General features: G+C 31.5%; 2 protein-coding genes across 4 annotated transcripts; both read left to right on the top strand.

Moving 5' to 3' along the window:
• Positions 1-604: 604 nt before the first annotated feature.
• Positions 605-5,917, top strand: LOC124931391 (uncharacterized protein At2g24330-like). The gene is made up of 6 exons (XM_047471841.1): positions 605-786; positions 2,255-2,539; positions 3,233-3,377; positions 3,720-3,829; positions 4,652-5,072; positions 5,425-5,917. The coding sequence occupies exons 2-6, from the start codon at positions 2,264-2,266 to the stop codon at positions 5,673-5,675; spliced, it is 1,203 nt and encodes a 400-aa protein (XP_047327797.1). The 5' UTR covers positions 605-786; positions 2,255-2,263; the 3' UTR covers positions 5,676-5,917.
• A 2,922-nt stretch (positions 5,918-8,839) lies between these two features.
• On the top strand, positions 8,840-18,754 carry LOC124928661 (sister chromatid cohesion 1 protein 4-like). Of its 3 annotated transcripts, none has more exons than XM_047468904.1 (18): positions 8,840-9,045; positions 9,121-9,375; positions 9,629-9,890; positions 10,461-10,558; positions 10,672-10,715; positions 10,810-10,868; positions 11,080-11,185; positions 11,330-11,569; positions 11,664-11,933; positions 12,016-12,079; positions 12,184-12,588; positions 12,702-12,846; positions 12,974-13,110; positions 13,761-14,692; positions 15,003-15,033; positions 15,340-15,448; positions 17,946-18,075; positions 18,346-18,754. In XM_047468904.1, the coding sequence occupies exons 2-18, from the start codon at positions 9,252-9,254 to the stop codon at positions 18,442-18,444; spliced, it is 3,255 nt and encodes a 1,084-aa protein (XP_047324860.1). In that variant the 5' UTR covers positions 8,840-9,045; positions 9,121-9,251; the 3' UTR covers positions 18,445-18,754. The 3 variants fall into 3 exon arrangements, with proteins under 3 accessions (XP_047324860.1, XP_047324862.1, XP_047324861.1); XM_047468906.1 differs by having other exon boundaries at positions 8,840-9,034; XM_047468905.1 differs by having other exon boundaries at positions 8,840-9,022.
• The last annotated feature ends 3,960 nt before the right edge of the window (positions 18,755-22,714 follow it).

Here is a 22,714-nt window from a genome sequence, read left to right on the forward strand (position 1 = left end):
TTTACTGATAAGTTCCGTCTTTTCTTTCATTGTTGTAAAAACTTGACATGTCAAAATAGAGTTTGGGAAGACGAAAAACTTTTCCTTACAAAAACACATTAGAACATATAACATATATTACTTAGTATTCCATCATAATGTACAAAATTTAAATTGAATCTTGTCCTTCACAAAAAATTCCGTGTTGTTGACCCTTGTTTCATTTTTTTTAATAAAAAGTAATCTTTTTCAATCACCAAATTAGAATACATTAATGAAACAACATGAGTCTTTATACAAATAATATTATTGAAATTATTGTAATTTTTATAGTTTAATTAAGAATTTTGTTTTAATTTAGTAAAAAAATTAATGATCTAGATTATATTTATACATCATTTTATTTTTACAAATATAAAAAATGAATTTGTTTATAATCACGAACAAGTTCATAAAACATAATAAAAAAATCATATTAACTAGAGTTCAAACATACAATTTGAAGCCAATATAGTTCTCTATTAAAGTTCAAGAGATTCTTTGATCCATACTCATTAATTTGAGGGACCATTTCGATATTTTCTCTGGCGTCTCGAAACTCAATCAATTTGCGAGATCTGGTATCTTTTTGCTCGTCGTCTTCAATAATCCAAGGACCTTGCAGATTGAGAAATTCTCATTTTAGTACTGTGGGAATGTTTCCGGCTGTCAATTAGATTTGATTGGCTGCGGAGTGAGCCGACCAGCGAGTTTCTTCTGGGTTGTGTCGATACCCATCCTGAATCAATCAACAACAACTCGACGACGGTATGGACTTTCTCTTTTATTTGCTCATCCGTTTCGATATCATGGTTTTATCGAGTTTCCCTTATTTGATTCCATGTCATTGATCAAGTGTTCGATTACATACTTCGGAAGGTGTTTTCTTGGTACATTATGCAATTTAATTTCTGGGGTCTGCTTCGATAAACTTTGATCAAACATCAATATTAAAGATTTGGCGACCCAATACAGAAAATTTCTTAATTTATTATTTTCCAAGATTTTGGTGGATCGGCGGTCTACTTTGTTGTACTTCATTTTTGTTTGGAGGGACTAGGTTGTTACTTCGGACATAAAGATAAGTCAAAACCCTTGTCTGAAGCAAGGTCTTTGTAGCGAAGTATGGTTCACGCACGAATATATGACTCTTTTTTCTGGTTTCTTGAGGGGACAATGAATATCAGAGAGATAGGCTTGTGGTTTGTTTTCAGCTCCTCATCTTTCTGGTTTTATCACCCAGTTTCTGTCTCATCTTGTAAACCCGATTTGATGTATCAGAGGGAAACTTGGATTCCTAAAGTTGAATTAGAATTAGCCTGAATAACCTGATAGCTCGATTCAGGTTGGTGGGTTAATGTGGTTATATTCTGTCTTTGTTTTCCAATTTTTGATGCAGGACCATCAGACAAACCTTTAAATTCCTACAGAACAACCAAAAGTTAGAACTATATCGTGAATCTAGGGTCTGGAGAGCCTGTAATTTGGTTATGGCTGGAAATTATGGTGAATCTGAGGCTTAATTAGTGGGATATAGTGTTTCGTCTCTTTGTTTGTCTTCTCTTTTGTGTCTGTTAATCTACTCTGTTATTGATATTTACTATGTTGAGAATGGCATATATCAAATTCTGCTTGGAGGTAGCTAATGTTTCTCTATAACTTGTAGAATCGAATTTGGCTCGGTTGCTTTAATTCTTCGTATATATATTTATATTCCGCAAAGAGAATAGTTAAATAACAGCAAAACAATTTCCCCCCCCAAAAAATAACAGCAAAACAAGAGATTCTCATACCATCTAGCCTCAGATTTACCCACAATGATATTCTGACGAGTTAGAATCATGTTTTGTGCATCACAAAAGTACATGAATAACCATATATTACCTACTTACCCCTCGCTGTGAGTGAATTGTATGGGTTAATGCAATAGGTTTTTTGGACAGTCTTCCCTTTATTATACAAGCAAACTATGTCAGTTATTTTGTTTTTTTAATGTATCTCTTCTGGACAGAAATATTAAAATTTGACAAAATGTAATCAGTACTTTAATATACACTTAAAAATTCCAAAACTCCATTATGCTAAATCTAATTTACCTGACACGATTATATCCATCGCCTCTTTGACCATATTATTACTTTAGTGCTATTTTCTTCTTGTTTGTACAGTTTTTCACATTTATAGTGTTTAATACTTCCCTAAAAGGTATGCGATCATCATTTTGATTCTGTTTTAGCTTGAAGGAATGGCTGGAGAGCTTGATAAAGCCAAGGAAATGGAGGAATCCTCAGATTTGCCTACAAAAGAGAAGAAGGACAATGAGACAACATCAAAGAAGAAACAAAGAGGTTTTCTATCTCGATTATGGAATGGGATATTCGGGTTACATAGTGATAATATTGAGAAGAGGCTGCAGCATATATCGAAGGAAGAAGCTACTATTCTGGCTAGAATGAGGAAAAGATCCCAAGGATGGAGGAGAGCTGCAAGACATCTCATTGTATTCTGTGTGATTTTGGAGGTACATATTTTCTAACACTTCTTCCCCCTTTATCTATAGTTTAAGATTTAGTTTTTGATTTTCCCAAAAAAAAAGATTTAGTTTTTGGTTGATGTCTTCATGAGATGAAGATTTACACATACAAGGTATCATGAGTAGGCTTGAATGAGCAAACTTTGTATAAACCCACAATATCCATTCAAATAAATTGCTTTTATGGAAATTGATAAGTGACAGTGTTTGTTGTTGCTTTTGACAAGCTAGATTTGGACGCACTAGTATTAATCAAGAGAACTTATTGTATTCAGAAGGGAAGAACTTGCATCAGTATCTCAATGCAATTAATCCACCCTAGCCGAGAAGAAATGTTTGCACTTAGTCACCATCCAATAGATTGGATGTTTTATTTTTCAAATGACCAATCCAACCAAATTGCTTACACAGAATCAAACTGGACAGCTGGTTATTGGCTTAAATATTAGTTTTAGGATGCTCTGCATTTTTCAACATATAGAAGGTCTACTGGTTTTGTGTGGGCCTGAGAATGACTTTATGCCAAATAATTGCAATTCAGCACATTAATACTTTTGAAATTGTTGCTTTGTAATATAGTCATATCCTTAGACCAGTTTAATGATGATTTATACTTATCTTATGAAGCTTTTATCATAGTCAATTTTGAGATGTAATACGGAGAGGGTTTTGGATTGTCAGGTTATTGCAGTGGCCTATGCTATCATGACAACAAGATCAGTGGTCTTGAACTGGAAATTGAGAGCATTCAGAGTACTGCCGATGTTTCTTTTGCCTGTTTTGTCTTCCATCATGTATTCGGGCATATCAAGATTCATAAAGATGTGTAAGTCTCGGGAATTGTAGAGAATCTCATTTCCACATAAGTCACTTTATTTATGGCTTCACTTTCATTATTTTGGCTTATAACCTCAATTCTAATGCAAAGCACCTGGCATGGTTTCTCATAGTTAATTTCCGTTATTTTAGCCTGTTTGAAGCAGCATCGGCTATTATTATCTGGCATGCCAATAAAAATCTCATATAGGTTAAACATTTAACTGAGTCACGGTTTCCAAACGGTTTCCAAATAGGCATCGTCAATTGATTATTAAGAGAGATTGACACTTTAGCCTCTTAATCGAAAATAGGCCCTTACTTCCAGTCATTTTCTTAACTGATCTTGTAGGTGATCAGAAAGACCAGAAAAGTGTGGAGAAGCTTAGGGAAGAAAGGCAATCCAAGATTGATGAGCTTAAAGAGAAGACAAATTATTACATCACTCAACAACTTATTCAGGTGAACTGACGTGGCACAGTGACAACTATACCTTGTTTTGCTCTCTGCATCCATCTTTCATCATTTGAAATTCATTTGATCTTTTGCTCTTATATGATGAATTTGTGAGTAATATAATGGGCCTTCCCATGTGCTGCCATAAACCATATGGCAGTATTTGGTTCTAAGGAGATTCATATATGTGCACTACAAACAATAGCTTTAGCCAATACGATACTCTTTTATCTATTGTAAACCTCAAGATTGTTCATATAAGAACTGCTGAACAATGGTGGCCAGGTGAGATAAATCAATCATTGATTTTGGACATTTTGGTAAGCTCATTTGGTTTATAATTCTTGGAAAGGGATAGATGAAGTCCAGTCTTTTGATTGGCAACTATTGGAAAATTGCAAAAGTTAAAACTAAAAGTGATTTTTCCTTTTTTTTTTACCAAGATCAGGTTATATATTAGATTATGATAGTGTAATTTGTGTTGCTTCGTTTAGTGTACAAATTATTTTATAGATGATGATCCAAATTATAGTGTAATATTTTGCTCACTTTGTATAGAGATTTTTTTTTTCTGGATCTGCCAAACATAACAGATTTTTTCGTATCATGTTCTACATATTTTTGTTATACGAAACCTCCCCATAAAATAGTGAATTGGTGTTCCATTTCATTCAACATACCCGTCCCCCCACCAAAAAAAGAGGGAATGGTATTCTTTGAGTAAATCAATTACACTCTTATTTGTCCACATGATTGCATATGTGTATTTTGTTTACTCTTATAAACTAGGAATATACAGTATGACAAATTTTGATGTTCTTAATACAGAGATACGACACTGATCCAGCTGCAAAAGCAGCTGCTGCAGCTGTTCTCGCATCTAAGTTGGGTGCAGAGTCTGGCATGAAAGTGTATTTAGGAGATGAAGGTGAGCTTAATCTCCCGTCAGGGAAGAGTAACGATGTAGAGCTTGTACAATCAAGTGGTTTACGCAATAGGAGATCAGTGCCGTACAAATCCCATAGCACAGGGAGCACAATGTTGCAGAGTCTTCAGGAGGAAGAAGGTCTCCACCATGGAGAAGAAAGGGGTTCTGAAATATCTAGCCAAAGTCAGCTGGTTGTTGAACATTATTCGGGTAAAACAAAGTATAACAATGGTTGGATTGCTCGAATTGCAGCATTGCTAGTTGGGGAAGATCCTGCACAATCTTATGCTCTTATATGCGGAAACTGCCATATGCACAACGGTGAGTCTGAGTAGTACCCACATCTTTTATCTTCGTGTATGTATGCATGATTTAGAGGAAAAAACTGAATATCTGATCTACATCTAGATGTGATCATACAAAAAACTAGTGTGTTCAAAGGGGATATCACATATGAATTCACTCTCAAATGAGAAATAAATCATAACATGTTTAATATGTGGTCTCTTTTTTTGTTCGTTTGAAAACCAATGTTAATTCCCTGCACAACTCCCAAAACCATGAATGGAAGTGGGAGGTCATGGCTGTGAGGGATCTTACTAGCTTTCTCCTAAAATGTGGTCTCTTCTCTACGATTTAAAATTCATTTGTTTGGCATTTGCTATTGATGTAGGTCTTGCAAGGAAAGAAGACTATCCATACATGACTTACTATTGCCCACACTGTCATGCCCTGAACAAATCAAAGCAAGAAGATGGGCTGTCTGCTCCGAACTCTCCAAAGGCCTTGAATAACAACAACCTTAGTTCCATGGGCGAACCGACACCTGTCAGTAGTCTGCCTGAACCTGCAAAAGCATCAGAAGAGATTGTCTCGGAAATTGAGAAGGACGAAACCATTATTGATCCCCCTCTCGACAGGTAAAAGTGCTGTTTCAGGAGTCAAAAGAAGCTTGCTATTGTTCTTCCTCTACATTTGCTGGCAACATTGTGGATTTGTTTGTGTTTGGGCTTGTAAAAGTTTTTAGAGTGAGATATGTGCAATATATATATATATATATATAACACATACATATATATTATATATTAGGTCAAATGGCAGTTGATAACTTTAAAAAATGTCTGTTTCGTCAGTCACTTCTGCATTGAAGATCCAATTTTGCTTCAGTTTCGACCTCAAGTCTTAACCTACCTCTCTTCTTTTCTCTTCTCTTCTTTCTCTTCATATATATTATTGTTCTTTTCTCTTTCTCTTCTTTTACAAAATATTTGTTCATGTTTCTCATTACTCTACATTTTGGGCTGATTGATTTATATTTTTTTCAAATAATGTTGTTGTTTAACATTTATTTTTATTTATTATGAAATTTACAAGTTTGATACATCAAATGCCTAATTCAGTGTTATCTTTCTATCACCTCAAAAATCAGTTTATTAAGTATCTATTTGCAATCTTCAAATTTCTATTACAGTTGCTTGCTATAAACCGTGTCTATATCAAGTAATATTATTGAACAATTTACTTATCATTAATTTAATTAGAAAATTGGTATTTTAAAATTCAGCTAAAATTATTATCAGAATCAGCAAAATGTATATATTATATATATATATATATATATATACAATTTTTTAAGAAACCAAATCAAGATTGAGCTAGTTAGAATACTCTCTTATATCAAAAATACTGTATTGAAAGTATTAATTTTTCGATATACCTAACAAAAATGTACAAATTCTGAAATTATTAATAAGGTAAAAATTTGAAATTTTTAAAATTTTGATATTTTGGAATATATCAAAATAATATTTATAAATAATATTTCTACGAAAATAAATAAATTTGATATTAATTTAATTATTGAATTATTATTTTAAAAAATTAAATCAAAATATAATTATATTATTCAAAAATATATATATATATATATATATATAATCTATATATATATATATTCTACTTTACAATATATAAAATTAATTTTATTTAACTATAAAGTATTTATTTATTTTTCTTTTCAAAATAGACCTAATAATGGAATTTAATATTTTACATAGTTTATCTCAAATATAAAATATTTTTTCATTTTCACTTTAGTCTAACTTGAATATTATACTTATATTTATTTTTTTAACTCCAATTTTTGTAACTAAATTTAATTCTTAATATTTACTAATTTATATAGTTTATAAGTATGTTAGATTTTAAAAAGAATATTTTATTTTATGATAAATATTTTTAATTTTTAGTTTTGTATAGCGTTTATGTAATAACCATATTAAATTAGTTTTTTTAATTTAAGTTAATATGTTATTTAGGTATCAAATGTAAAATGTATAATACTATACCGTACCAAAATTAAAGTATATCGAAATCAACCTGAGGTAATGTAAAACAATTTCTACGCCGAAACTTTTGATAATGTATAAGTTATGGATAAAAAATTACGGTGTATTGTATTGACAAACCCCTACTCTAGCAACTTGAATTACACATACTTGATAGGTTACAACTATGGATATAATTGAGTCGAGTCGAATATTGTCAGGAATCAGGATCGAGCTTGGCTCATCTAGTATATATACGGGCTCGAGCTCGTTTCGAGCTTTTACAATTGAGCTCGTTTCGAGCTTTTACAATCGAGCTCAACTCGTATGAATTTAGTTGAGCTCACGAGCCGCTCGTGCTTGGCTCGTTTAAAACTCCTTTAGAAAGCTCGAACTCCACTAATACTTAAATGAGAGAACTTGGCAAAAGAGAGAAAGTAAAGAGTGTTGGAACCTTTGTGAACTGCAACCTTGGAGACCCATGACCTTGGCTAGACGAAAGAGAGATATGGGAGCTTGACCAATCTGATCTTTCCACTGGTAAAACAAAAAAAAAACTTCAAAAATTATCTATTTATTAACTTAAGTTTTATTATTGATTCCATTATTATTATATTAATATATATAATCATTTAATAAATTTAATTATTTAAATATATATATATATATATAAATTATTAAATATTTTTTAATGATTTATAAATTATATTTAAATTCTATTATAAACGAACGTGTTCGTGAGCCTATAAACGAACATGTTCACGAGCCCATAAATAACATGTTCGCGAGCTTACGAGCCGAACATTGAGAAGCTCAAACTCGACTCGTTTAAATTTTTGAGCTTTTAAACGAGTCTGAACTCGGCTCATTAAGACTAACGAACGAACTAGATCGAACATTTTGCCGAGCCGAGATTCGAATAGCTCGCGATCAACTATTTTCATTTACCTTCCTATTTAAACTAATTATGATTAAATCCATATATAGGTTTAATTATGATTCCTTATTTGTTAATCTTGAATGATTAAAATAATTTATATTTTCTCTGTTCATTGATAATTAATGAGATATTGCACACATTTATTGTAGTATTTTAATTCATTACGCAAATATTTACCATATATTTTATAAATGTCAGTTCAAGTGAAGATTTATACCTCACTAATAAAGCGTGAGAATATAATCTAATTAATTTATTCTTTCACTAAACTAATTTATCTTTTAAATTATTTAAATTATTTCCAAACAAACTTAAATCAAACAAGCTCTATATAAATTAAGCCGAATAACAAATACAATTTTAAGTTTTTAACTAGTGATATGTTTAACTGGGGGTTATTTTACCTTTTTTGTAAGTTCAATGGGCTATTTTGATCTTATATATAAATATAGTGGTATATTTAACCTTTTACCCTTTATTGTGGTCGGAGAAACAGTCAAAGAGTGGTTGACTAAAAACATCCTGAATCCAAAAGTTCAAAAATTTCAAATCGAAACCCCCAAGGCCTTGTTTGATGTTGATTATATTTAAATAAATTACTATCTAATCAGCATTCAATTATTCTATAAAATTATTAAAATTAACATTTAAAATATTATTTACTTAAAATAATTATTTTTTTCATGAAATAAAAAACCCAATTTATTTAAAAAAAATCATATATCAAACGAGCCCTTAAATTCTTAATACCAAAACGAAGGCAGTTCCTGTTAAATAGAGTTCCCACGTGCCTACCAAGATCACGTTCGTTTCTCTCTCTATTTCTTGATATCTCTCCTGCTGGTTCGTGGACTGTCTTTCAGAGGTTCCAATTAATTCAAAAATTTGGGCATTTTTCTTCTTCTGAATTTCAACTTTCAGTTGATCTCTTCAGCTGAATTTGAATTTTCATTTCATTGGTCAGATCCCATTTTTCAAGATCCCAAAAGTCGTCTCCTTTCTGGGTAAAAAAGCAAGTTAGGGTTTCGTATGTCTTCTGTTGCATTTGAGTTTTAATCAGCTAGTTGGGTTCCGTTTTAATTGTTTGAACTGTTTGTTGCAGCTGCTTCAATTTGAGGAATTTGCAAAAGCTGGTATCTTTTTCTGAAATTTCTTGTTTTGTTTTGGGTCGATCCAAGGAAGACGTTACATGACTTGTCGGATGTTTTCACTTTGGTGAGAAAACAAAAGAAGATGTTTTATTCGCAGTTCATATTAGCAAAAAAGGGACCCCTTGGGACCATATGGATAGCTGCACATTTGGAGCGGAAGTTGAGAAAGAATCAAATTGCCGATACAGATATCGGCGTCTCTGTGGGTATGTATTCTTTCACATTATATCCAATCTATTTTTACACACCTCAAGTACTTCAAATTTGGATATTTTCAGTTGGTTTGTTCATCATCATTTAATTAACTCGTTCAGCACATAAATTCAGCATTGAATGCTTAATTTTCATTATGATGTCTGCCTGATGCAATAAGAAACAATGGGGTCATCTTGATTTCTTCCCCAACATGACCTTCTGCATTTCACCATTCTAATTTTTCTTTTGTTTGTTGTTCTGCAGATTCGATTCTTTTCCCAGATATGCCAATTGCATTGCGGTTATCCAGTCACCTTCTTCTTGGTGTAGTGAGGATATATTCAAAACAGGTGAACTACCTTTTTGATGACTGCAGTGAAGCTTTGCTCAAGGTAAAACAAGCATTTCGCTCTGCTGCTGTTGATTTGCCACCTGAAGAATCAACAGCACCTTATCACTCAATAACGCTGCCAGAGACTTTTGACCTTGACGATTTTGAGTTGCCAGATACTGATATTTTTCATGGGTTGGTACCATTTTATTTGTTTATGCTTTATTTTGATCTTAATATCCTTTCAAATGCAGATAATATGCTAGGGGACTAAGATTCTGTTGCACTTCTTTCTTAAGTTCTTTATGACTTGGACTTATATAGAATTCTTTTCCAGTTTTCCATCTTACATCAATTTCTGGCTTGTCTCATATTTGGACCGAGTTAAATGATGAGCAACAATGAAATAACACTATTATTGACCCATTTAGAATATAATAATAAAATGAACATATTTGCACCGAGTTAAATATAGAATGTTTGGAAACTAAATTTAGTTAGAGACAGATTCATAAATTTATTTTTTGTTTCTGTATTTGGATGTGTTTTCAAATAGGGCCATCAAGTCATCAATGGCTTAAAAGTTTGGTTAATTTTAGAGTCCTTAATTGATCTCCTATTGGTGAAGTGAACTGTTTTCTGCATATGTTATCTATATTTATATTCTTCTACTTAATCCTCATTAATTAGTTTTTTTGCAAGAGTATAGTCTCACGACTCTCCAGAATAATCATATTCTAACTATGAAAGCTGCAAACTTTGCAGTAACTATGTTGATCATCACATCAGTGCGAAGGAGCAAATTACTCTCCAGGACACAATGGAGGGTGCGGTCTATTCAACATCACAGTTTGGATTGGATGGTTAGTATTGTACCTTCATTATGATTTGGCGATCAAGATCCCATTTTTCATTGCAACTAATTTGAAATCAACTAATTTGAAATGATCTCTCTGTTAATGCAAATTTGGTTCAGAACGGTTCGGTGATGACGATACGTCCAGATTGGACCTTGACGAGGTAATTTATCATTTTAAAGGCATAAAGATTTGTATGTGTGCTTAATCAAGTAGATCCTGTCTAACCTTGATTTTCTTTTGGATATTTAAATCAGGAATTGTTTCTGGAGAAGGTTACTGGTCCCATAGTGGATGGAGATATGCCGATTTCATAGTATGTTTTTTATAAATTTCTTTTTTTGGTAGATACTCAAATAGGTTGTCCATAGGAAGACTGCAGTGTAAAACAAGTAATTTATCTGAAGCAATTTTAATTTTTCTTTCACTTAATGGACAGATGCAATAATTGTACTTAGATTCAAATATTACTTATGGATACTGAGAATAACATGGGTGATGATATATTTCATTTTCATCACTGTCAGTGTGGAGGGACAGCCATCTAATCCTGGACTAATTCACCTTAAAGACGAGGATCAAGAAATGCTTACTGACAGCCCAGAACAGCCGATTGCTGACGCTGAAAATGAGGTTATTCCTACTATCTTAAGATTGTAAACTACTTTCTTCAGTTTATGATATTGTACCTTTCGGTCAACTTCTATTCCTCCAGAAACCTCTAGTCAATAGTAAGTTACAATCTGGGTTTAATTTATTGTATCCCAATGTAAATAGGTTGGGCAATTTGATTTGGATGACTATGCTCAGCCCCCATCTACTCCAGGGTTATTGGAGGAACCGAACTTGTCAAACATCCAAGAAGTTTCAGCTTGTGAGGATCACATGGAGGTTGATGACCAGATTATTCAAGAACAGGCTGTTGAAGATAACTTGTTGAATGCTACCAGCAAGTGGCCTAAGGATGAGTCTGTGTTAGAAAACGATTGTCAAACAAGTGGCAAAGAAATTAACCAGGTATAACCAATATCATCAGATAACGACTGGAACCAATATTTTAGTTTCATATTTTTCTGATGGAAATATTTAAAAAACCTTTGATTCAATCCAGTTGGCAGAGTTTGACGGAATTGGCAAGGATGGTGAGCTTGTTAGTGATTTGAACCACCATGGATTGGATGAAACTATATCTACACCAATATTTTCTCAGCATACACCTGTTCTTGAATCATGTGACGTTACTGGAAATCCTGACTTATCAAATAGTGTAGTCAATGATAATGATGCCTCTAAAAATTCTGAAAATCCTGAGAATGTCCAAAATCTATTACTTGATAATGTGGTGGCATCAAATGCTGAAAACTTGCAACAAAACCCACAGGTATGTGAGGATATGGTTGATTCCAACATTTCAACTTCACTATTTCTGGACCGAATATTCTGAATCATTTGTTATCGTACAGAATGAGGTGGCCTCTGAAGAAATCCAGTTGGAAGTGAACGAGACATGCTTTCCACAAGAACCTGGTATATGTTCAGAGCTTCAAATTAATTTGGGAATTGAATTTTTATCTTCTCACCTATTTCCCATTATAATTTTCATGCAACTGATAATATTTTGCAATTCTCAGAGATAGCCTGCATGGTGGAGCCTCTTTCTCCTGAAAAAACCCCAGCAGCTGATTCTAGCAAATTAGATGCATTGGAAAATGTCAATTTTGATGATACCGACTGGAGGAGTTTAGAAATGTCCAATATTTCTGATTTACCAGCTCCAGAAACGTTGCTTTCTGTCCCTGAAGGGCTCTCTGAAACACTGGAGTATTCGATGGTTGATTTCACACCCAATATTGCAAATACAGAGAGCAGCAATGGAGATGGTGCACGGGAAAACCTAATTTCTGGCAAAAAGCGTACTTTTACTGAGAGCACGTCTGTACCAAGTTTAATTTCAGTTGAATCATATGAGCCGGAGCAATCAAAAAGAACCAAGGGATCCATTCCTGACGACGATGACTTATTATCTTCCATTTTAGGTAATACATTTTGGATCATTTATGCTAGAGACAATAAATATGGCAAGCTACATATAATGGCTTGCAAGCTTTGCCACCATATCTCTGATTTAGTTACATTTTTTCTAATTCAGGTGGAAGAATACCTTCAGTTTTGAAAATGAAGCCCACACCTACGCCATCTGAGTTAACACTCACGAAAAGGCCTCGCACTGTTGCCCGCACGACTGCTTCTAAAAAAAGGGTGCTTATGGATGATAGTATGGTTTTGCATGGCGAGTAAGTTACACTTCTCATTATTTCATGCAACTTTATGCTCTTCACTTTGTTTGTATGTGGGCTCTTTTTTCCATGAACGATTGAATTCTATGTTTGAGTAGAAATTATGTTCCCTTCCACATTATAGTACGATACGACAACAATTGATGAACACGGAAGATATACGTCGCCAGAGGAAGAAAGCTCCTTGCACTCGGCGGGAGATTTGTATGATCCAGAAAGATCTACTAGAAATTGAGATTTTTATGGAACCCGTACTTACAGGTGAGTTCATAGTGTAAAAGCTTTATAATAATTCTCATAGTTCAGGATGTTGATCCTCCTCAGTCAGCATATTTCTTGTGAGTTTGTTTTATCAACTAGTTCTATTAAGTAGTTTAGAGCTTTGATTCTCTCTTTAGATGACACTATCAGATATGTGCAGAATAGTATGAGTGAAATTGATGATAAATTAAACGAGCTTGATGTTAGGTACCATTTGGAATCATTGAGTGGTTTTCATTAATGACCAAAAGCTATAAGTTGAGGTTAATATATGTGAGTATTATGACAAATCATAAAAGTGGATGCCAAAATGGTCAAACTTATTTAATTGAGAATTTTAATTGGACTTAATGTTTGAAAATGTCAAACTGTGCTCCATTTATAACATTTGTTTTGAAAGATAAACTTTCAATAATGAATGGTGCAAATGTTGTTAATTTACAAACATGAGAAGAGAAATAAAAATAATTTTTAAAAAAAGAACCTCAAAGAAAAACAATCAAACTTCCCAAGTTCAATGTGCCCAAATCAATCATTGTATGGCCAAATTGAAATCGAAGTTCTTCATAACACATCAATCTGTTTATGATATAATATTGATTGCACAAGCACAACTATATATCAACTTACATAATAAATCTGTTTTTCAGGTTTATCAGCAGATTTTGTTTCGTTGCATGGCCAAATGCGTGACCTGAGTAAGATCAATATCTACAAGAGTGTTGCAAAAAAAGTGTCTTCCATGGATGAAGCTGACTTACAAATTAGTAATGACGGGATTGAACTCCCTATGGAAGGAGGACCTGAGTTGATAAATTCTGAACTAACTGGAAAAGAAATTATCCATACATCTACAGTTTCCGTAAATGATGAGGAGGTTGATCTATTACATGCTTCTCACGCTGAAGAACAAATGGATAACTGTGTTGGTGTTCCTGGACCTGAGTTTACGGCAGAAGAAATAACCAACACTTCAGAACTTGACCTTCGAGGAACAAGTATTTCTGTTGATGAAATGTGTCCTGCTGATAATGGCCCTGTTTCAATAAGTATGGATCAATTACCTCCAGAAGCCACAGATGATACTGCTTCTTTGCAGATGGATACATTGGTTATGATACATGAGCAGGAGTTGAAAGCTCTTTCTTTTGGGACTAATGATTTTGATGTAGCAGAGAAGAATGGAGAGAGCATTATGCTTGACAATGAACAGAAGGCAAAGGACGGGTTCTTTTCAGAAGGAATTCAAGCTGATGTTTCCATTGAAACTTGTTGGCCAGTTGAGGATGGTGAACATGGCTTAAATTTTAATCCATGTTTATTGGAGGAGAATGGGAAAGAAGATGACAAGATTGAAAACATAAATGATACTGTTGCAGAAGAATTGAACCACAATGTCTTGAACCAGAATCCTTTGAACTTTGAAGATGAACCAAAAATTGACACTGCTATAGTTGTTGATCATGACATGAACATGATACATGAACCTAGTAAAGATTCTGAATGTCATGACGGCGAGGGGTTTTATCCTTCCTTGGTTGCAGATGTTACTCCTACTGACTGTCCCACTATGGAAGACAATGTAAGTTGTTAATTATACTAATTCCCTGTGTTAAAAAAATCTTCAATTTAATTGAACTTTGAAGTATTTCCTCATCTGTCTGATTTTTCAATATGTTGAGCATCTGGTTTTGCCCATTGAAAATCAGTCTTATTGTTAAATTTGACCCCTTGTAGTCTATAATCTTGCTTTTTTTTTTATGTACAATTTAAAACTTATAAACTACTCATTCTGATCAGTTCTAGATGTTCTTATCTGTGGATATACAAATGTTGATCAAAAGAAGTGCTTGTAATGTGTCTAATAGCCTTTTTTTTTTATTGTTATGTAGGATTTCAATTACCAGGATGGACATGATACTGGTTAGTTCCTTTCTGACTATGAACTGTGCTATTTCTTGTTTTGTTGTTCTCCGAAGTATTTGCTGAACTGTTTCTTCATTATGAAATCCTAAGACAACATAACATGCCTGGTCGATATAGTATTTCTTTTTGTGTTCAGAAGTTAAGCTTAAAAGGTTTTCATAAACTGTCTAAGTTGTGCAAGTTATCTCTTACTTTCTGATTCTTTCAATTTAATATGTATATTGCAAACCTCCTACTCACTATCTTTAGTCACTTAAACTTCCGATTTCTTATCTGTAACTACTAAAAACAATATTTTTCCAGAGTTTCTCAACGTAGATGATGATGATGCTTTTGAAAATGATGATGATTGTATTCCAAATGGGGAACAAGCTGGTGTAATGGAAAATAGTGGATGGTCTTCTCGAACAAGGTACATTCTCACTATAATGTTTATATTGTCTATTATCAGTGAGTTCTTTACTTCAATTATCTTTTACATGTCAATAAATGACATCATTGGGTAAAATTTCCTATCACTACTAGTATATAATTCTTTCAACTAATTTAATTTTAATTTGTCTTTTTCTTGACTAATTCTTCAGAGACCATGTCATAAACTTATAAATCAATTATATTAATTATTTCTAATGTCATTTTTTGTTATAAAGTCAAAGCTTGAACTGAACATAATCTACAATCCTATGTTAAAGTGAAATCTAGGTGTAGTTTAAGATGAAGGTAAATTTAGATAATAACATCTGAAGATATAATAGCAATTAAATATGATCTTAACAAAAGTTCTTAAAAAGAAATAAATGAGAAATGCTCTCATTGCTCTACAACAACTACTATAATTTTGTAAGCTATTGATAACAACAAATTTATTATTCTACCATCAAAACTAAATACATGAATAGAAGATGTAACTGATTATGCAAACATCAACTATCAAAACAAAGAAATGAAAAGAAAAATACACGAACAAGTTCAACTCCTTTTCTTATTATATGTATTTATTTATCGCTGTATCATGTGGAGTTAGTTCGACTTTACGTCTTCTAGTTCCTGAATTTGTAAACCTCAGACTGAAGGTCAATTTGGATAGAAAATCCAAAGCTTCAGGATACTGAGATTTCATTTTTTCTTATTATATATAATTAGGTTACATTTCTAGGACGATGCTGTTCGGATGTAAATGATAGTGTTGGGTTAGTCTCATGTTTGGAAATAAAGATAGGTAGATTTGTAATTGTCGTGTAAAAGAGGCTTATGAATAGCCTCAATGAATTGTATCTTCTTTTTTTGCCAAGGGCACGGAGTGAGATGTGTCTCACAACAGTTGTGCTAATAGCACATCCCTCAAGTGAAGTGTATCAAAATATGTGAAAAGAATCAATAAGATTTGGCCCAGGTGGTTTGAGGCGGTATTCTCAAGTGAGGAGTTAATGGTTCAAATCTCCATATAAAGTAAGGTGGAGTAAGAAAACAATTTAATGTCAAACACAGTTAATCTGTTGGCAGACAAAAAAATTCTGAGCAATAGCTAAGCAGAGCAACCGAAATAGAATTGAAAGTTATAAATGTACTAAACCAGCAAGAAAACTTGGTTGACGCTGCTTAAACCATATTAGATACTCAAAAGTTTCCAAAAGCAAAGGCCAAGAATTGACAAAAATAAAAGAGGGTAGCATACGAAATTGGACTATGGTTGACTTCCCAAAACTTCAGAAGAAGCATAAGAAATGGAGAAACTGACTAAAGTTGAACCAAAAGTTACCTCAAATGGTCATTCAACATGCTGAACATTTGAAGTTGACCTCATTGTAGTTAGGGGTGGGTTGGTTCCATGCCGTATACCTTACCGAAAGTCTAGATATAGAAAAAATCATGCCGATAGTACCGATATTTCAGTATGCTGAAATCTCGGTTTGATACAACTTACAAGTAACATACTGAATATTGAAGGTATACCGAGATTTTGGTACGGTATTGGTATTATACCGTTAATGCTGAAAAAACATATCAAGATGAAGGGACTAATTAAATTGTCTTTATTAGTAAGCTATAACGTGAGGTGGACATGTGGCACTTCAATTAAGATTTATAATAAACAATAAAAGGGACTAATTAAATTGTCGTTATTAATAAGCTATACATTATAGTTAAGTGTAGCTTTTTTAGTAAATTTAAATGTAGTTAATGTTAGTAGTTATGTAATTTTTCATTTAAGTAGTATGATTTAATTATTCTAGGGTATGTGTTTCGGATATAAGAGAGCCTCGCTACTCATCTATTAGACTTCATTTTTGTAAATATTTTAAAACTTGTATAAATAAGCAAGCTGTTAGGAAGATCATAATGCATCATTAGCAAGTTCAATAGTCCTAGAAGTTCAATAATAGAAATCAACAAAAATAGGGAGTATGGGAAGAAAAGAGGAAAGCGCCATTCTCTATCAAAATACACAAATCCAAAGAAAAGATGGTATTATCAACTTGGCCGTGCATTAGACAAATATTAAGAGATCATATGATACTTTGTCCATCTTAGAAATCCACCGACATGTCCACAACAAGTCACTCAATCAATTCAGAAGAATCTTCATCACCAACTAACTATTTAAATCAAGGTACTCGTGATGATTCAGATCCTCAACCAAATTGATGATGGTGATGATGATTACGAGTACCTTGATTATCTTGATTATCTTACCCTCGACAATTTGTTTTCCTTCCCAATCCACAATTTGCATCCACCAAGATGTTTTCAATATTTTCGGATGACATGAGATTTGTCAACAACTAGTTTTGAATTATGTTGTAAGAAATTTAAATATTTGTTCAATAGTAGAGTTGGTTGTATTTGAAAATCTCATTCATTTATTAGATTTTTTCTCACTTTACTCCCCGATCCTCTTTTTCTTGCAGAGCTGTTGCCAAGTATCTCCAAACCGCATTTGATAAAGAATCATATCAAGGAAGAAAGGTTCTTGCAATGGATAATCTCTTAGTTGGTAGAACTCGGAAGGAAGCATCACGGATGTTTTTTGAGGCACTGGTAAGTGATTCAATTAAAATTTTTGTTTGATTTTCTCCTTATATTCATTCCAAAGACATCTTGTGCTCGAATCTTTAAACTTTTGTTGCATCACTACATTTTCTCTTATTGTTATCCATGCATTTTCAACAATAGATAAATTTGATATTCTTTTCTATTAACTATTAAAGATGAATTAAAGAGGGTATCTTTCACTATATCTTCAAACATTACCTTTTTTTTATAAGATTGCAGTATCTATTAGTTAAATAAGTATTTGATTATTTGTAGGTTCTGAAAACAAAAGACTTCATCCAAGTAGAACAAGGAGTTGCGTTCAATAACATTAACATAACGGCTAGAGGAAAACTCATGAAATCAGACTTCTGATTGTCCACATAGCTACAAACCAGTTAGAGAAAGAGAGAATTTGTTTCTTGGTGTCTACCTGTTGTTAATCCTCCTTCACCAAGTTTTGTTTGAACTCTTTTAGTATATTGGTTTGTTCTCTCTTTTTATTTAGTAATTATTGCAGCTCATAGTTAGTGAGCCAAAAGAAGCATTATATCAATCATTAGTGGACTTTATTTATAGTAGCAATATACGATCTATTAACAAACATGGGGTACAATATTTGTACATAAATCTGTCAAGTGTAGTCACAATTGCTAATTATATTTTTATGGATTTTATGTCTGAATGTCTTTTAAATTTTTGGTTTTATCATGTGAATTTGGCTGTTTTTCATGGTTTTAGAATCCTTGTCAATATTTTCTGATTGAGTAATACCATTATTTTAGTTTACTTTAACAATTATGCTTACATTATCCAGATTAATATTGGCTTTGATGTTGGCATAAGCTTCTGCAATTGTTGGATCCAACTTATTAGTCCTTCTGTCAAGATCATAATTTTCTGGTGGTTGCCAATTGTATGCATCTTCTTTATTTGATTGGGATAGCTTTTGTTTCAACTCCACCCAAACTTTTTGGATCTCATTAAATGAGAAAGTAAGGTAGAAATCCATATATCAGTGTAGAATGTTGTATTTAAGCTTAGGCTAGAACAAATTAAATGAGAGAAATTTCAAGATTGAAACTTACTTTTTAAACAATGTTCAAATTATTACATAACAATTTGGATATTTGCATATAAACATAACTACCCATCAAGTTCTTGTGAAAAAAATAATTAATTTCAAATTAATTATTGTAATTATTTTTTATTTTAGGAAGTTAGCACAATCTCATGTTAATGTTTGGTTTTAATTTAAGACAATATTTTTTTAGTAAAATCTAATTTGAAATTAAAATGATTTTAATGAAAATCATATTTAAAATCTTTGATTTAGTCAAAAACTTTAAGTCCCATAAATTAACCTAACTTAAACAAATCAAATGTACACAAACATATTTCCTAATAAGCTACAAAACCAAAGCAACCAGCCCAAACAAATTCACTTTATGCAGAATAACATTAACACTTTTTTTTTTTTTATCAATTTTAAATTTCTTCAATTTTTTTTTGGGTCAAACTTTGTCGTTATGTTTAAACGATTCTAATCAGTTTTAATATGCATGTATCATTTAAAAAACAAAAATACTATCTTCAAAATAATAATTATTTCACTACTTGTGTTAAAGCTGTTGTACAAGATATTATCTTTTTGCTGCATCAACCTCATATTCCACATGATTATAGCTCTTCTTCCTCTTCTCCAAGATCTATTATTTGCATCATTTTATTAAAAATATCATATTAATTGATAATAGTGTTACATATTGAATCCATTTCATAACACTTTTTTGATCTAAGCTGTATCTGAATCTAGATGAGAAAAGGTCAAAAAAATATTTAGGAATATGTTTCTGTTGTCCGAGGAACCTTTTTTCTTTATTATAAGAATAAAATAACTTAGTTCAGACACATACTTATAAATTATTATAATTTTTCATAGATGCCATATCTAGAAAGTGTCGATGGTTTATGTAGAAGAAGTTGTTAGAATATTCTACCATTTTTTTTTTTATCTATTATAATTTAAACAATTATAATCAATTATATAAATCAAATTATCAACCAAAATATTCAATCATAAATTTTTATATTCAGCTGCCACTGAAAAATAATTCGATTTTTTTATATTAAAATAATCCACGCTTTCAAAATTCTAAATAAACAAAATTAGTTTATATAGTTATCCTATTCAGTTGTTTAAATATCTTAAATCCAAAGGAAATGGCATGTTTGCTAAAAGAAATATGAACATATTTATAACTCAAAACAAAATATATAATTATAAAATTAGTTGAAACCATAAGAAAGGTTCCTAAGTTATAAAAATCATTGTTCGATTATGTAATGTCTAAAAACAAAAATAAGTGTCTACATATTCTATTTATAAGGACTTGCTAAGTCAAGCTAGTTTTCATTCTAATGATAAAAAAAACATAGAACAAAGCTTAGGGCTCGTTTGATGTGTGATTTTTAGGATTTTTCTAGAATTTTATCTCAAAATCCAATCCATCTTTCATACATTATTTCAACCATCTAATTGTTCATTTTATATATTTAAATATCAAAATTATCCTTTATTAACTATAAATATAAAAAGAAAAAAAGAAAATTTAAAATATAAAAATATTTTGATAATTTAACCCAAAAAATAAATTTTAAATTTTTATCAAACAAGTTTTTAAAAAAAAAAACAAAATAACAAATTTCTCAAACAATCCCTTTAGGCCGTGTTCAGTTTATATCAAACATCATTTCTTTTTTTCATTAAATTACTCACTTAATTAATCAAAAATACTAAAATACTCTTTATTTTAAATTATTATTTTTTATTTTATTTATATATATTACTATCCTTTAAGTTTTTTATATAAAGAAAAAATTATTACCTTCTCAAAATCATGATTATTTTTTTCTCTATCTAAATTATTCAAATAACCTCAATTTGGATTAAGACCTTAGTTTGATATTATGAGCGTGATTGATTGAGATTATAAGATGAACATTTAACATGTGTGTAATAATCTATTACAATAATTTTGTATAATAATCTAACGTAAAAAATTATAATCAAATATATTTGCGTAACAAGCTAACGCAGCAAACATATTTTACGTTTAGACGCAATTTTTCTTTTTTATAATGCAAACTCTCTTCTATAACTGAATAAACTATATAAAGAAATTGACTGAATATAAAGTAGAATCCTATAAACATATTTAAGAATAATTTGAGCAAATAATGTGAGTATAAAATTAATCAAATTTATGATACATAAAAGTGTTGTAAAAGATGGAAACTAGGTAGAAAAGAAAAGAAAAAAAGAAAGAAGGTATAGTAATTAGTAGGGTTGGTGCATTAAATGGGGTGGGGGGTGGGACAGAAGACAGCACCATTCCTCAGCTGATTTGATTGTAGAAGAAGAGGAACAGAAAGGATAGCTGAAAGCTTACTCACTCTCAGACCAAACAAGGCAAATTATGCTATTCACTCTTTTTGTCCTTTTCCCCACTCCCCCTCTCTCTCTCATCCATTTACTTAGACCGGACCCCGGACTGGACCGGACCGGTGAAAAGGGTTGGTTTATAGAGATATAGAGAGAGAGAAAGAAGAGAAGGGTTTATAAATAAAATGAGTAGTAGTAGTAATAGTATAGCTAGGTTTATGCTTTATCCGCGGCTCCTTAGGCTGTGGTCTTGGGGGAATATCCCCCGTCTTCTTCTTATTAAAAGTACGTACTCACCTCTACCTATTATCTAAATTAATTAATTAATTAATTATTCTTTATTGGAAATTTAAATTTAATTAAGTCAAACTCAACCAAAACTATCTATCTATAATATTAAAATAAGTTAGTTCATGTGAGCATTAAATAATATATAAGAGTATAATTCCTCTTCTTACGGGTATATATATATATATATATATATATATATGGCTTGAAGTTGAACCCACCCACCATCTTTATCATGCTTAATTGTTCTCTCCAACTTCTTCCTTAATTACAATAAAACTCAAAGAAGAACCATATGCATGATCAATTAACAAATATATATATAATTTGAAATAAAACAATTTTTTTTAATCATAATAAATAAATAAAAATTGTATAATACTAAAAATACAATACTCCAATTCAAGACCCCTACTCAATTAAACCATCATCACCCATGGTTCATCATTATTCTCATAAATGCCTAGCTAGGTTTATTTGATTTCTGTAAAATATATTTGATCACTTTCAAATTTAGTCTGCATAATTAATCATTGTTGTGATATACTTTTCTCCTTTTTTAGTAATAAATATAAATATGAACTTTTATTTTATGCATGGTTTTGACTAATTAGTTTCTTTTTTACTCATTTTAGTGGTATTAATTTACTCCCTTTTTCAAATTCTCTCACCAACCCCACCAATTAATCACAAAAAAAACTTCTCAACCAATTTGTGCAAACATTTCTCCTACTCCAAACTATACAATTAATAATTAATTTTTTATCAAATAATTTTTTTTAGAAAAAATCAAAAGAAATCCAAAATCAAACTAACCCTAAGTGAACTACTCAATGAAACAAATAGAAAAATAAAAAAAAAGAAAGATTTTGAGAAGAAGCAAAAGAAATAAATTTATAGAATTAGAAGAAA

Source organism: Impatiens glandulifera, chromosome 3 (genome assembly GCF_907164915.1).
Source record: "Impatiens glandulifera chromosome 3, dImpGla2.1, whole genome shotgun sequence".
NCBI lineage: Eukaryota > Viridiplantae > Streptophyta > Magnoliopsida > Ericales > Balsaminaceae > Impatiens > Impatiens glandulifera.